The sequence below is a fragment of the Neopelma chrysocephalum genome, unplaced genomic scaffold (genome assembly GCF_003984885.1).
Source record: "Neopelma chrysocephalum unplaced genomic scaffold, ASM398488v2 Primary Assembly neopelma1_200, whole genome shotgun sequence".
In the NCBI taxonomy this organism is placed as follows: Eukaryota; Metazoa; Chordata; class Aves; order Passeriformes; family Pipridae; genus Neopelma; species Neopelma chrysocephalum.
The window spans coordinates 1,598,792-1,610,222 of record NW_020897862.1 but is presented as its reverse complement, the minus strand read 5'-3'; the positions used below and the strand labels follow the sequence as shown (position 1 = coordinate 1,610,222).

Below are 11,431 nucleotides of genomic sequence, written 5' to 3'. Positions count from 1 at the left end.
GCTGAGCACCAAAAGCTTTGCTGAGGCGAGACAGGCGTGTCTGATCCCCAACCTTCCCATTACTTGCCTCTGTGATTGATGCCCTGTAATTACCCTGGATATATGAGCCCGGCCTCAGACAGCTGTAACAAGAGGGTCTGAAGAATCTGGAAAAGGCTTTTCTTCCTTGCTTGTTTGAAAGAGATGCTCACAGCATGGTGGGGATCTCAAAATCCCACTGGGACCTGCCCCGAGGTCTTGTTTTCCTAGCCTGTGGTAGCTTGGCAGGATTATTAAGTACACAAAGCAGCTTCAGTAGCTCCACACACCCCTTATTCCAATGCTGTGGGGCCTAAGGCTGTTAAGAGTCATTAGGTCAGGAAAGATAGGCTGTCTTTCCCTACAGGCACTGGAAAAGGACCACCAGAACTCCTTTGACATTGCAGCTCTGGGCCGAAGATTGTCGGTGGTTACTTTTGGTAAATTCCAGGATTTAAGCTTTCTCTGCTCTACCATCGAGCTTTGGTCATACTCAGGGCATGCACTGAAAGTGAAGGCAGAACTGCCCCAGGAACAATTGGTTTTCTTAAAATTTTCCCTTGTGCCACGCTGACTAGTTTGCAAACAACATGAGTCTCTGCTAGAGTGTAGCCTAGGACAAGAGACATTTGTATTCACGTAATTTATTATACATAATCTAAGGAATAGTGTGATGCCTAAATAGCTTAATCCAGAATTGGAATTCACATAGTCCTATTAAAAAGAAAACAGGAAATACAATAAAAGGAGAAAAGTTAAGGAGAAATATTGAACCTTCTTCTGGAGTGAGTGCAAAATAGCCTGATGTGAGCAATAATGAAGAAATACATTTTAGGAGTGCAATGTAAAAGCAATTTGACCTTCTTTTCCGGGTTGGTAACAGCTGAAATAATCCCCTTGCATAGGCACAGCTAACAGGAGTGTTTCTGCCCCCAAGGCAGCATTTTTGGCATGGGAAAGTTACCAGAATCCCATGGAGTTTTATCGCATTGATGCACAAGAGTTCTCTGTTCTTGCAATCAACACGGCCATTAGCAGCTCTTCATCCCGCAGAGCTGCCCTTCAGGCTCAGTCTGGAGCCTCAACTCGGAGGTTCAGGTAGTTCTGGCTATTGTTCAGTGAGAAGGGCTCAGGGAGCCTTTTTGCTGGGGACAGAAGAGCACATACTGTGGGTTTGGGAGTGTGTTGCCCATCGCCAGCACAAGAGCTGCTGCTGCTTCTCAGTGGATGGATGGAGGAAGTAAGGGATTGTAAGAGGGATTTTCACTGCTGAGTTGGAGAGTTCAACAGCTCAAAAGTGTCATCCACAACCTGCCAGAGGCAGTTTTCGAGGGGGAAGTCGTTGTCCACCAGGTTGACCAAGTAATAGTTGTCATGGATGTACTGGATGATCATGCGAGAGGGCGACTCCTCCTCGTAGAGCTTGGCCCACTGCTCAATCCACAGGGCAAAGGCTTCGTCCTGGCAGGGGAAAAAAACATTGGCAGTTGTGTAACATTTTCATGTTACTTAATTTAGGACACCCAGTGTCACACGTGGCTGGCCAGCCTGTGGCTTGCTTCTTCTCAGTAAAAATGGCAGGAGTTGAGCAAGGAGCCTCATGCTTTCCAGCCAGGGGGAAGTGCCCAGAGCTGAAAGGAGACACGGTTTGCAGTGCAATGAACGGCTCAGTGCTGCCCCTGCGTGTGTGTAAGAGGGGAGGGAGAGCCACTGTCCAGCACTCTGGGGCCCACTACAGTGACACTGGTAGTTCCCAAGTTACTGTGCACTTGGTGTTTGAGAAGAGCTTTTGCCACAGCAAAGTTCTCCTTACATGGAGGGAGCAGGAGAAGCAGTACCTGGACCTCTGCAAGCCAATATTGCAACAGCCCTCAACTGTGAGAAGTGTCACAGACTAAAACCAAACCAGACACTGAATTTCACAGTAGTGCATCCAGCAGGAGGGAGGACTCACCTTCCAGTAGAGGAAGCTTACAGGATCCACTACAGTAGGCTGGATGATCTCCCTGCCTGGGAAGATGCCCCAGGTGACAGCGTTGGGTTGCAGATCTGGAGCATTGGTGATATTCTGGCCCTGCCAAAGGAAGGAAAACCTTTTTGAAGCAACTGCTGGAGGAGGAGCTGAGTGAGTTGGAACAAGTGCATTTACCCTCTCCTTGTTAACTCAAACAGCAGCTGCACGACACAGCTGACTTGCTTTACTTTCCCTTCCCTTCATCAGCCCTCGTGTCCCACTTTGTTCATAGCGATATCTGAATCTTGGATATTTGCCTCTCTCCTCAGGTGGTGAAAGAACGTGTGTGTCCTGTGCCCCACAGCCCACCTTGACGTTGACAATGTGGTAGTTCACCCTCAGTTCGTACTTCTTCAGCACCTTGAGCAGCGCCGTGACGATTTCGCTGGAGGCAAAGAACTCCAGGTAGGCCTGCGGGGATGGGGAAGGGGGAGGAGAGTCAGAGCCTTAAATCATGGCAGGACAGATACAGGCAAACGAGGACAGAGCTGTGGAGTCTGGGCTGCCTTGCATGCACATCCCCAGAAACATGTACTACAGAGGAGGGCTGAGCAAAGGGCAGAGCAAATTCATAAGAGAGCTGGGGAAAAAAAAATAAATAACTGGGAAGAGCAGATATAACAGGCCAGAACAGTGAGCTCAGAAAAGCTACATCCTGTCTGTTTTGCACCCATGCAAGCAGACAGGCTGGAATGAACTCGTGTAACCACAACTGCTGCACCAGGAAGCAGCCTGTGCCAGAGTGCTTGACCTCTATTCTACAGCAGTGTCTTGCCAAGGCAGCCCAGCCTGGTGAGAGCAGAACTCGGGGGTCTCAGCTGGGCTCTCCTAAGCACCACTCCCTGTCCTCATCTTTTGTTCACAATTCTCCCCGTGTGCTTATACAACCGAATTCTGTACTTGCTCTGTGCTTGGCTGCTCCCAACAACTGCTTCCCCTCCCCCCATTTCCTGGCTATTGTGTGAGATGATGGATTTCCCTCACCTCGGGGGAATCTTTTCCTTTGAAAACATAACTGCATTTGCCATCTGCTGGTCTCTGGCTTTGGCGGTTTGGATCCCTTTTGAACACGGCTGCTTTGTTTCCCAGTATGAGCCACTTGCCTGGCATTTACCTTGATGGGAGATTCCTATCACAGCCATTAGTGGCAAGGCTCCAGGGCCTGAAATGCCTGACAGTGGGAGGCAGGACTGCTGGCAGGCCAGGGAAGGAACCTGGCAGTTGTCTGAACAGCACAGCACAGTGCTGTGGGCTGAGGGTAATTGTGGAGAACTCAGCCTTAGCGAAGGACAGACAGGGGAATTTATAAATGCCCAGTTATCACCGTGAGAAGCTGGCTGGTAGAGATACTACCCCATTGATTCCCACCTGAGTGCTTTCTGCATCACTGAATGGGAGCAGATGCAGCAGGTAAAATGTATCTAAAACTTCACAGCCTTGCTCTAGAAAGAAGTCACCAATAATTACTTGCTGAGAGTAGAAACAAGAAACAATACATGATCTGAGGTGGGAGAAAACAGCCCTGAAGTCAGCCACAGAGATGACATAGCCTGGCTCTTAGGACACCAAAGGAGCTTTGCCTCATCTCACCAACAAGGCATTAAGATAAGGAGCAGGCAGAAAGATTATCTGGATGAAATCCTGGGACCTCCCAACCTAACAGAGGCCAAACAGGGTCATAACTCTTTGCTGCCTAGCCCAGAATAGTACTGTACCTTTTGGAAAACGTAGCCCCCACTGGGCCCCCAGCCTACAATGGGGTCTGTGGATGGTTTGCCATTGATGTTTGGCTGGGAGTTGATGGTCAGGATTCCTCGTCTGTTGACCTTCTCCAGCTGGTCCTTCAGAAGGTTGGTCTCAGTAGCCAGAGGGTCATCGTTCCAAGGCATGCATGTGACCTGCCATGGGGAGAAAGGGTGGCTCACAGGGGGTGTAACAACCCCTTCATTGCCATCTGGGTGTTGAAGGAACTCAGAAGTGCCCTCATGGCCTCAAACACACCTGCTTCAGGAGAGAACTCCCAGGTTTGGTTCACAGGGCAGGATATGCTCAACTCTAAGAACGACTGCTGAAGTCTAGAGATACCAGTCCTGTCATACTGTAGCAGCTTTCCTTTTTTTTGAGCCCTAGCTCTGGCTGCTGGATCCCCTTTCAAATGCTGTCCCAGAAAATCCTTTTGGATAGGGAGGTGCCAATTCTTGTTTAGAAGAATGATGTAGTACCAGGAGCAAGGGGAAACATGCACTATTGTCTGTGCCACACCAACCATCCCTTCCTGGGCCATCACTCACCCTGTGCCCATTCCTGTTGGGTTCTCCAGTGATGTAACACGTGAACACCTCAAAGACACTTTCCTCACCAGTCAGCTCTTCTCCCCACATCTTCAGAAGCTCCTCCCGGGGAGACTTGCTCTTCAGGTAGAAGAGGTAATAGTCCTTCAGTTCCCCAAAGGCTGGAGAGGAGGAGTTACCCCTGCAAGGGGAGCAGACACAGACTTAACAGGCCACTGAGGAAGATGAGCTGATTTGGTGGTGCAGGGAGGCAGCCACCCAGGAAGAGAAGTATCCAACAAAACCCACCCAGACACCAAAAACCTCAAGATCTTGGTGCCATTCTCCTCACCTCATTCAATCCAAGCAACTGGGGGCCACTTTGTTAGGAAGCCACCCATTCAGTGAAGCCCAAAGTGTGCCAAGGATGCCCATTAACAGAGACCAACTGTGCACCAGCCTTTCCTACTGCAGGGGACACTTACCACCGGCCATTGGGGAAGTCATCCCACTCCTGGGTCCTATAGATGTAACTCTTGGGCCTGGAGGCCCAGAAGATGGGCCGAACATCTTCCACTCTTCTCTTGGGGTGGGCACTGACTGCCCAGGGCAGGGGCCGCCTGCATGGGAGGAGCAGACATTAACACACTTCCTCTGCTGACTCGCCACTAGAGCCTGGAGGCCCTTCCTCTGGAGAGAGCAATAACAGGGGCTGAGAAGAGTTCTGCTTGCCAAGAAGTAGGACAGGAAACTCTTCTTCCTTTATGGAAAGTATTTCCCATGCAGTTCCCTTACAAAGATGCTCAGTAGGGGTCTATTTAATGTTAGAGTACAGCACTGACACCTGAAATTGGAAGAGGTAAGGCAAAGCACTATGGGAAGCTACTGTAAGGAAAAAAAACAGCTGAGAATTTCCTTTGCTTCCTCTTGTCTATGCTGAAGCCTGTGGACTCAGAGAGAATTCCACATTCCCTTTATCAGCTGCAGAGAACCCTAGAAATCCACAGTGGGAGCTTACATAGCACCCAGCCTGTAAGAGGGGTTGTGACAGGCATCAAAAACTTATTTCTTCCAAGTGGCAGCTCTAAGAGTCTGGATTTTTAAAGTTCCAGAACAGCTCATTTAAAGCTACTTTACTAAACCAAACAAACTCCTCCTTCAGCTGTTCCCTTTATTCCTCCCAGCTCTTGTTGGAGAACTACAGGAAGGGCGAACTTCTAAATGCAGAAAGGTGCTAAAAGGAAAAAAAAAAGGCAAAAAAGCAGAGTTTGTTTCCTTTCAGAAGGTGGGATGGGTGGATGGATGTGAAAGTGGAACTCACAGAAACCAGTACATTCTGCTCACCTGGGGTCCTCCTTCCATAAGCCCAAGCGCTTCAGGACTTCAGTGGTGGCCACTTCCCGGTTGAGGGTGTAGAAGTGGAGCCCATGCACCATCCCACTGTCCAGCAGCTCCCGGCACATGGACACTGCCAGCTCCACCCCGTAGTTCCGGATGGCTGCATCGTTGTCCTTGATGGGTTCAATCACATCTTTGATCTCCTGAGGCACCTCCAGCTTGGAGAGCTTCACCAGCTGGCGCAGGGAGTGGTAACCCTGGAGGAGGATGCAGGGGATTTATATTTTTCCAAGGCCCTTTTCTGACATCTCCGTAGCACAGGTACTTGGTCTCAATTTTGTGGCAGATTTAGAACTGGGTCTCCTGGATTCTACTCCCAGGCCCCATCTCAAGGATGGTAACACAGTCCAGGTCGTGTCTCTTTAGGTGATTTTTAGGTCCTTGTCCAAGCCCTGCATGCTGACAGTGAAAACTAACACCTCAGGAATGGTTAGTTAGGAGTAGTGACATTGTCCTTTATACCCCTTTTTGCCATATGGGCACAGAAAACCTTTTCAGCTTGTTATTACCTGCCTCTTTAATTTAGCAAACCACCTACAGATTTATCACATGTTTAGCACTCTCACTTCCCAGAAATTTTGTGGAGGATATTTACAGACCTCTCTCTCTCAGGCCCTGACCCACAAACACTTAACATCCTGGATCCTTATTCCCGCCCCAAACCCAAATTACTGGATTTCACCTGTATGGGGAAGATGCCAGGAATAATGGGGCAGGTGATGCCAATGGCTTGACAGTCCTTCATGAACTTGAGAAAGGTTTCTGGTTGGAAGAAAAGCTGTGTAATGATGAAGTCTGCTCCAGCAAAGACCTTCTCCTTCAGGTGCCTCAGGTCTGCCTCATAGCTCTCTGCTTCAGGATGACCCTTGGGGTAGCCTTTGGGAGGAAGAGGGGCGGAAAAAAATGAAACCCTGGTGGTCAGGGCAAGTTGCTAGAAATTAGGAAGTATTGCATTGTCACAGCAGTCCAGGGAGGGACTGCTGAGCTGATTTCCCTGTCTCAGACCCTACCCCCCACTCTGCAGTGGAAGACATTTACCTGCCACACAGATGTCAAAGTAATCATCAAATTCACTGCGAATGTGCTTAACCAGGTCAGCAGCATGGTTGAAACCATCTACTTCTTCCTCCCATTCCTCACCACCAGGATCTGAAAAGAGAACAAATCCACAGCTCTCTCCAACTGTTTGCTGGACTCAGATCTGCTACTTCAGTAAAAAACTGCTATCAAAAGGAAGACAAAGATGAAACTCCCAAGTCTGCAGTTTCAACCATGGACTGGTTTTGTCTACCCTTGAGCTGGAGGGACTAACAAAGGGCTCAGGTGAAATGCTCAGTCTCAACATTTAATTCCTGCAGAAGGAGCCTCTAAATCTTATTTCTCTGCTTTTACCCTGGAATTGAACACAACAGCAGCACAGGCTGAGCCCTGCACATCACAGGACTCACCTCCACGCAGTGCCATGATGTTCTTCAGCCCAAGCCTCTTGGCCTTCTGCAGATGCCCCGTGATGTCATCCCTGGTCTGGTTGCAGCATGTCATGTGCAGGATGGTCTCCAGGCCACAGTAGTTGACTGCGGTGTTGGCAATAATCATGGAAGAGGTCTCCTTGTCAGATCCTGGGTCCCCTGCAGGATGCCACGTCACATCAATGAAGAGTGGGCCACCTGCTCCCATGCGGTCAAACCTGTGGGGTTTAGAGCTGTGTCAGCCTACACCAGGTAGGCAAATCCCCTCCCTAGGCCTGGGGTATCTTGCTCACTGCTGGAATGCCAGCAACAGGCAGAGAGAGCTTGGGTGACAGCAGCAGGAGAGACCACAAAAGTGTTGCACTAAGAGTTAAGCAAGTGGCCAGTGTAAATAAGGAAAGCCATCCTTTAAGGCTCTCTGGGGAAGAGCTTACAAGAGCTTAGAATCTCTTTGAAGAGGCAACCGAGGTGTTCTCTGTACAATACACTTCCTCCCTGCATGTTCTATTAGACTGACATGGCTTCTACTAGAGAGCAGTGCAAGTCCCATTCCTTTTGAGATGGGAGACCATGCTGCAACCCCCTGCTCCCAGCTTGAACTGTAGAGGCCACAAATATGAAAAGATGGACCAGAACTCTGTTGTGTTCCCCAGTGTCTCTCTCCTGCTCTAAGTTGGAACAGGCCCTTCTGTTTAACATATAGCATTGGCATACAGCAGTTATAAAGGGAATTATGAAACACCCTCTTCTCCTCCAGGTGAGTACATGGTGGCTCCTGGGGCTCCAGAAGAACTTCTAGCTCCACTGAGAACTATCACTTTTCATTTAAAGTTTAGATGGGGACACCTATCTCAGAGGCTGAAACTTTAGTCCTCAATAATGCAGAGGCACAAACCATAGCAGCTGGATGATTCTGAAAGCAAGTGGGAGTCTGTTCCAGAGACTTTGGCACGCAGCCCCTCAAGGAGGATTCTCTGCTTTCAACAGGTACTTTTCTGCCCCAGCATTGTGCTTCAGCCCCAGAGCATGACAGTGGGGTTGCTCCAAATTCCCGGACCGTGGGAGCAAGGAAACAGCCTGGCCCCTCAGTAATCCCAACACAGCACTTAACTCTTCAGGGCCTCCAAGGAAGACAAGTTACCTGGTGTCCATTACCCTCCTCAGCAGGAAAGGACAGCCCCATTACCTGCTTCGTCACCTGGAAGGGGAGACAGAGCATGGGGCAGAGCCTGCCTCATTAGCTATTCCCCAGCCCTCCACCACAGACACACCTCTCCCACCCTGCAGGGCTCACCTGGAGATGAGGTTGACAGCACCGTTGGCTGTACGTGGGGGGAAGAACTCCAGGGAGAACCACTTGTCCCCGGCCTCCTGCCGCCGGCGCATCTTCTCGCGCAGCCGCTCGTGCCGGTCGGCGTCGAGCACCGGGGTGGAGCAGCGTGAGTTGTCCTTGGAGCTCTCGCTCCCGCTGCTGCTGCCGCCATCGGACCTGGAGCTGGAGCTGGCACTGCAGCTCTGCTGGGTCTCATTGACCATGGTGGGAGCTCTGGAGAGGGGAGCAGAGGGAGCACGGTGGGTACAAAGGTCTCAGCATGGAGCAGTTACTGCTGGGGTGGGCAGATGATGATTAAATAAGCCCATGTCAAGACCCAACATTCATCATCAAGGAGTCCCTTCTGCTAGCCCTCACTGTAAGCTGTAGTGAAAACACAATAAAAAGCACGTGTTTAGATAGTGCTGAGAGAAATAACACAGCAGTTGGCTTTGTGCCGCTTTGATGCGGCTCTTCTGTGCCTGCTGGGTCAAATTTGGCTCTCAAAAGAGTCAGGTCAACATCACTTTTGCCCTGACTGCAACTCAGCAAGGCAGGATGCCCATGTGAACCAGGTGATGGCCTCTGTGATCTTGTGGCCTTGGGCTGGGCATGCCAGCAGATTTTTTTTTTTGTCTACAGCAGGTGCTTCTTGGACTGTCTCCATCCTCAAAATTTCCATTCTGTCTGTTCCCAAAAGTCAGTGTTGCTCTACACTGTAGATAGGAGAGCCAGTGCTAATGGGGCAGGGACACAAGAATGCACAAACTATTCCTACGTCAGAAACAAAGGACAGAATCCCCTCTGATCAGGCCACCCCCAAAAACTCAGGCCTTTGTTTTCTTTGTTGGATCAGACAGCTGCATTTCCAACCACTGGCCTTTTCCACATGACATCTGTGGAGATGGCCTCCACAGACAGCAGTCCCCTGGGCCAGCCCACTGCACCCACTCAGCTCTTTAGCAGATACAGTTCCTTTCCTCACCAAGTGTGGCTGCTTGGAAACAAAGTCAGCAGAGACCATCCTCTTCTCCCTGCCTTGCGCAACACCACCAGCTGTGCTTGCCTGGCTTCACAGAAAGCAAAACAGCAACTCAGAGGTGGAAGTGGGTCTAGGATGCTCAGCTCCACTTAGCTCCCCCCAATGCTCCATCCTGTGCCTTTAAAATGAGGTAATGAGCACACAGAGTTACAGAAGTGCTGCCACAAAACTGGGATCTGCATTATTTGCTTAGGTACCTGCCAAAACTTAAAATTATCACTGGGAAGCAGCATGTTGTCCAAGCATTACATAACTTTGGAGCCTGTTTTGGAGGGAATGGTTGCTTGAGCCAGCACACGTTCTCTGTTCTTATCGTAAACTCCATCGTGGCTTTAGGTCAGCCAAGAGGACTTTGAACTTTTCTTCTACTGTTTACGCTTGAGTTGCCAATCAGGCAAAAGTCTTTGGGAGAAAGTCTGCTTTTACCACCTGAGGAACCTCTCCAGCTGGCAGGAGATGTGAGGAAGGAGTGCAGGCTTCCTGCTGCCAAGAGGAACCGGGAGCCTCAGATCTCTTGTGTACCAACACAGCAGCTGTGGCAAAAACAGCAGCTCAGACTTACTGAGGAGTGAAGCAAAAACAGCCCTGACCAGGCACTCCCAGAGGACCTTGCCTGACATCCACGTGCACTAATCTGGGAGAATTATTCCAAAGCATGTGCTGGTGATCAAGCTGGCAGCTCAAAACCACGTGCCGTCAACTCCTAATATCTCACTCCTAGCAAGCATAGCACAGCACTGTAGGCAAATCAAAGGATGTCTGTTTTCCCACTAAAACCCATCACAAGGGGAAAGGGTCTGTGTATTAACGTCTCTATAGGATGAAAAAAGGTCCTTATCTTGCTGGAAATATCGAATCACAAAGACAGGAGAAAGGTTCACTTAGATTCTGTCTACAGGCAGCATGCAGAGCAGTCTCTTCACTGTCAGATGCATCACAGACTTGCTGGCAGAAGCTTGCCGTTATTGCAAAGAGAAACAAGATAAGCCTAAATAACAAAGCCAGCGGCAAAACAAGACAGTCTTAAGCACCTCTCAGCGCTCCTGCTCCTGGCGCGCTGCAGAGCTCAGAGATCCGTGGCTCAGCACACCGGGATGCTCAGCATGGATGCACCTGTTGTGTTTGTACGATGCCGCTGCTATTCCAACTCCTCCCAGCCCTGAGCTGACACCCAGACACGCAGGGCGGAGACCTGCACTCCCCGAAAGCTCAGCTTTACCACCCAGGCTAAACTCACTGCACAGATGCACCGTTCACACGCTGCAAGGGGCTGCTCCGGGCCTCGCTGTCCCGGGCCGCGGCATCGGGCTCAGAGCCCTGCGGGGAGGTGAAGGGGCCCGCTGTTGGATCCACCGCCAGGACAGCGGGACAGCGGCCACGGGAAGGCCAGGGGGAGCAGCACCGGCGTCCGGTGTGCCAGGAGGTCCCTGCCGCGCTCGGGGCCAGGCGAGCATCCCGCTGCAGCCCGATGGCCCCTTCACCTCAGCTGACCCCGCCGGGCAGACCCACAGCGGAGGAGGGCGATGTTCCCCAGCGCTGGGGCAGCCATCGGGTCCCCATCCCGGTCCCGCTCACCTGCGGCCGGTGCCGGGCGCTGCACGGGCCGCCCGCCCGCCGCGCTTTAAGGGCGGCCGCCGCCGTGCGGGTCACGTGGGGGCCCGCGGGTGCCCTCACCCGACATGGCGCCGCGGGGGCGGGCCCGGACTGGGATGGGGCGGGACCAGACCGGGATGGGGCAGGAGCGGGAGCGGGAGCGGGAGCAGGACGAGGACCAGGACAGGATCAGGAGCAGGCGGAGCCGGGCGGGACCGCGGGGGCGGGGCCGGACAGGGCTTTCGTGGGCGTGGCCAGACCGTGCTTCGGGGCGTGGCCGCGCGCGGTCTCGGGGGCGCGGTCACGGGCGGGGCG

General features: G+C 51.6%; 1 protein-coding gene across 3 annotated transcripts; it reads right to left on the bottom strand.

Moving 5' to 3' along the window:
• Positions 1-646: 646 nt before the first annotated feature.
• Positions 647-11,205, bottom strand: MTHFR (methylenetetrahydrofolate reductase). 3 transcript variants are annotated; one of them, XM_027702975.1, is made up of 12 exons: positions 11,099-11,205; positions 8,464-8,715; positions 7,149-7,387; positions 6,739-6,849; positions 6,383-6,576; positions 5,647-5,897; positions 4,788-4,922; positions 4,324-4,504; positions 3,748-3,930; positions 2,342-2,443; positions 1,973-2,092; positions 647-1,479 (listed from the first exon to the last, which is right to left on the bottom strand). In XM_027702975.1, exons 2-12 carry the CDS (start codon positions 8,703-8,705, stop codon positions 1,282-1,284), a joined length of 1,956 nt encoding a protein of 651 aa, XP_027558776.1. In that variant the 5' UTR covers positions 8,706-8,715; positions 11,099-11,205; the 3' UTR covers positions 647-1,281. The 3 variants fall into 3 exon arrangements, with proteins under 3 accessions (XP_027558776.1, XP_027558775.1, XP_027558777.1); XM_027702974.1 differs by lacking the exon at positions 11,099-11,205 and adding an exon at positions 9,721-10,083; XM_027702976.1 differs by lacking the exon at positions 11,099-11,205 and adding an exon at positions 8,311-8,367 and having other exon boundaries at positions 8,464-8,576.
• Positions 11,206-11,431: the final 226 nt, after the last annotated feature.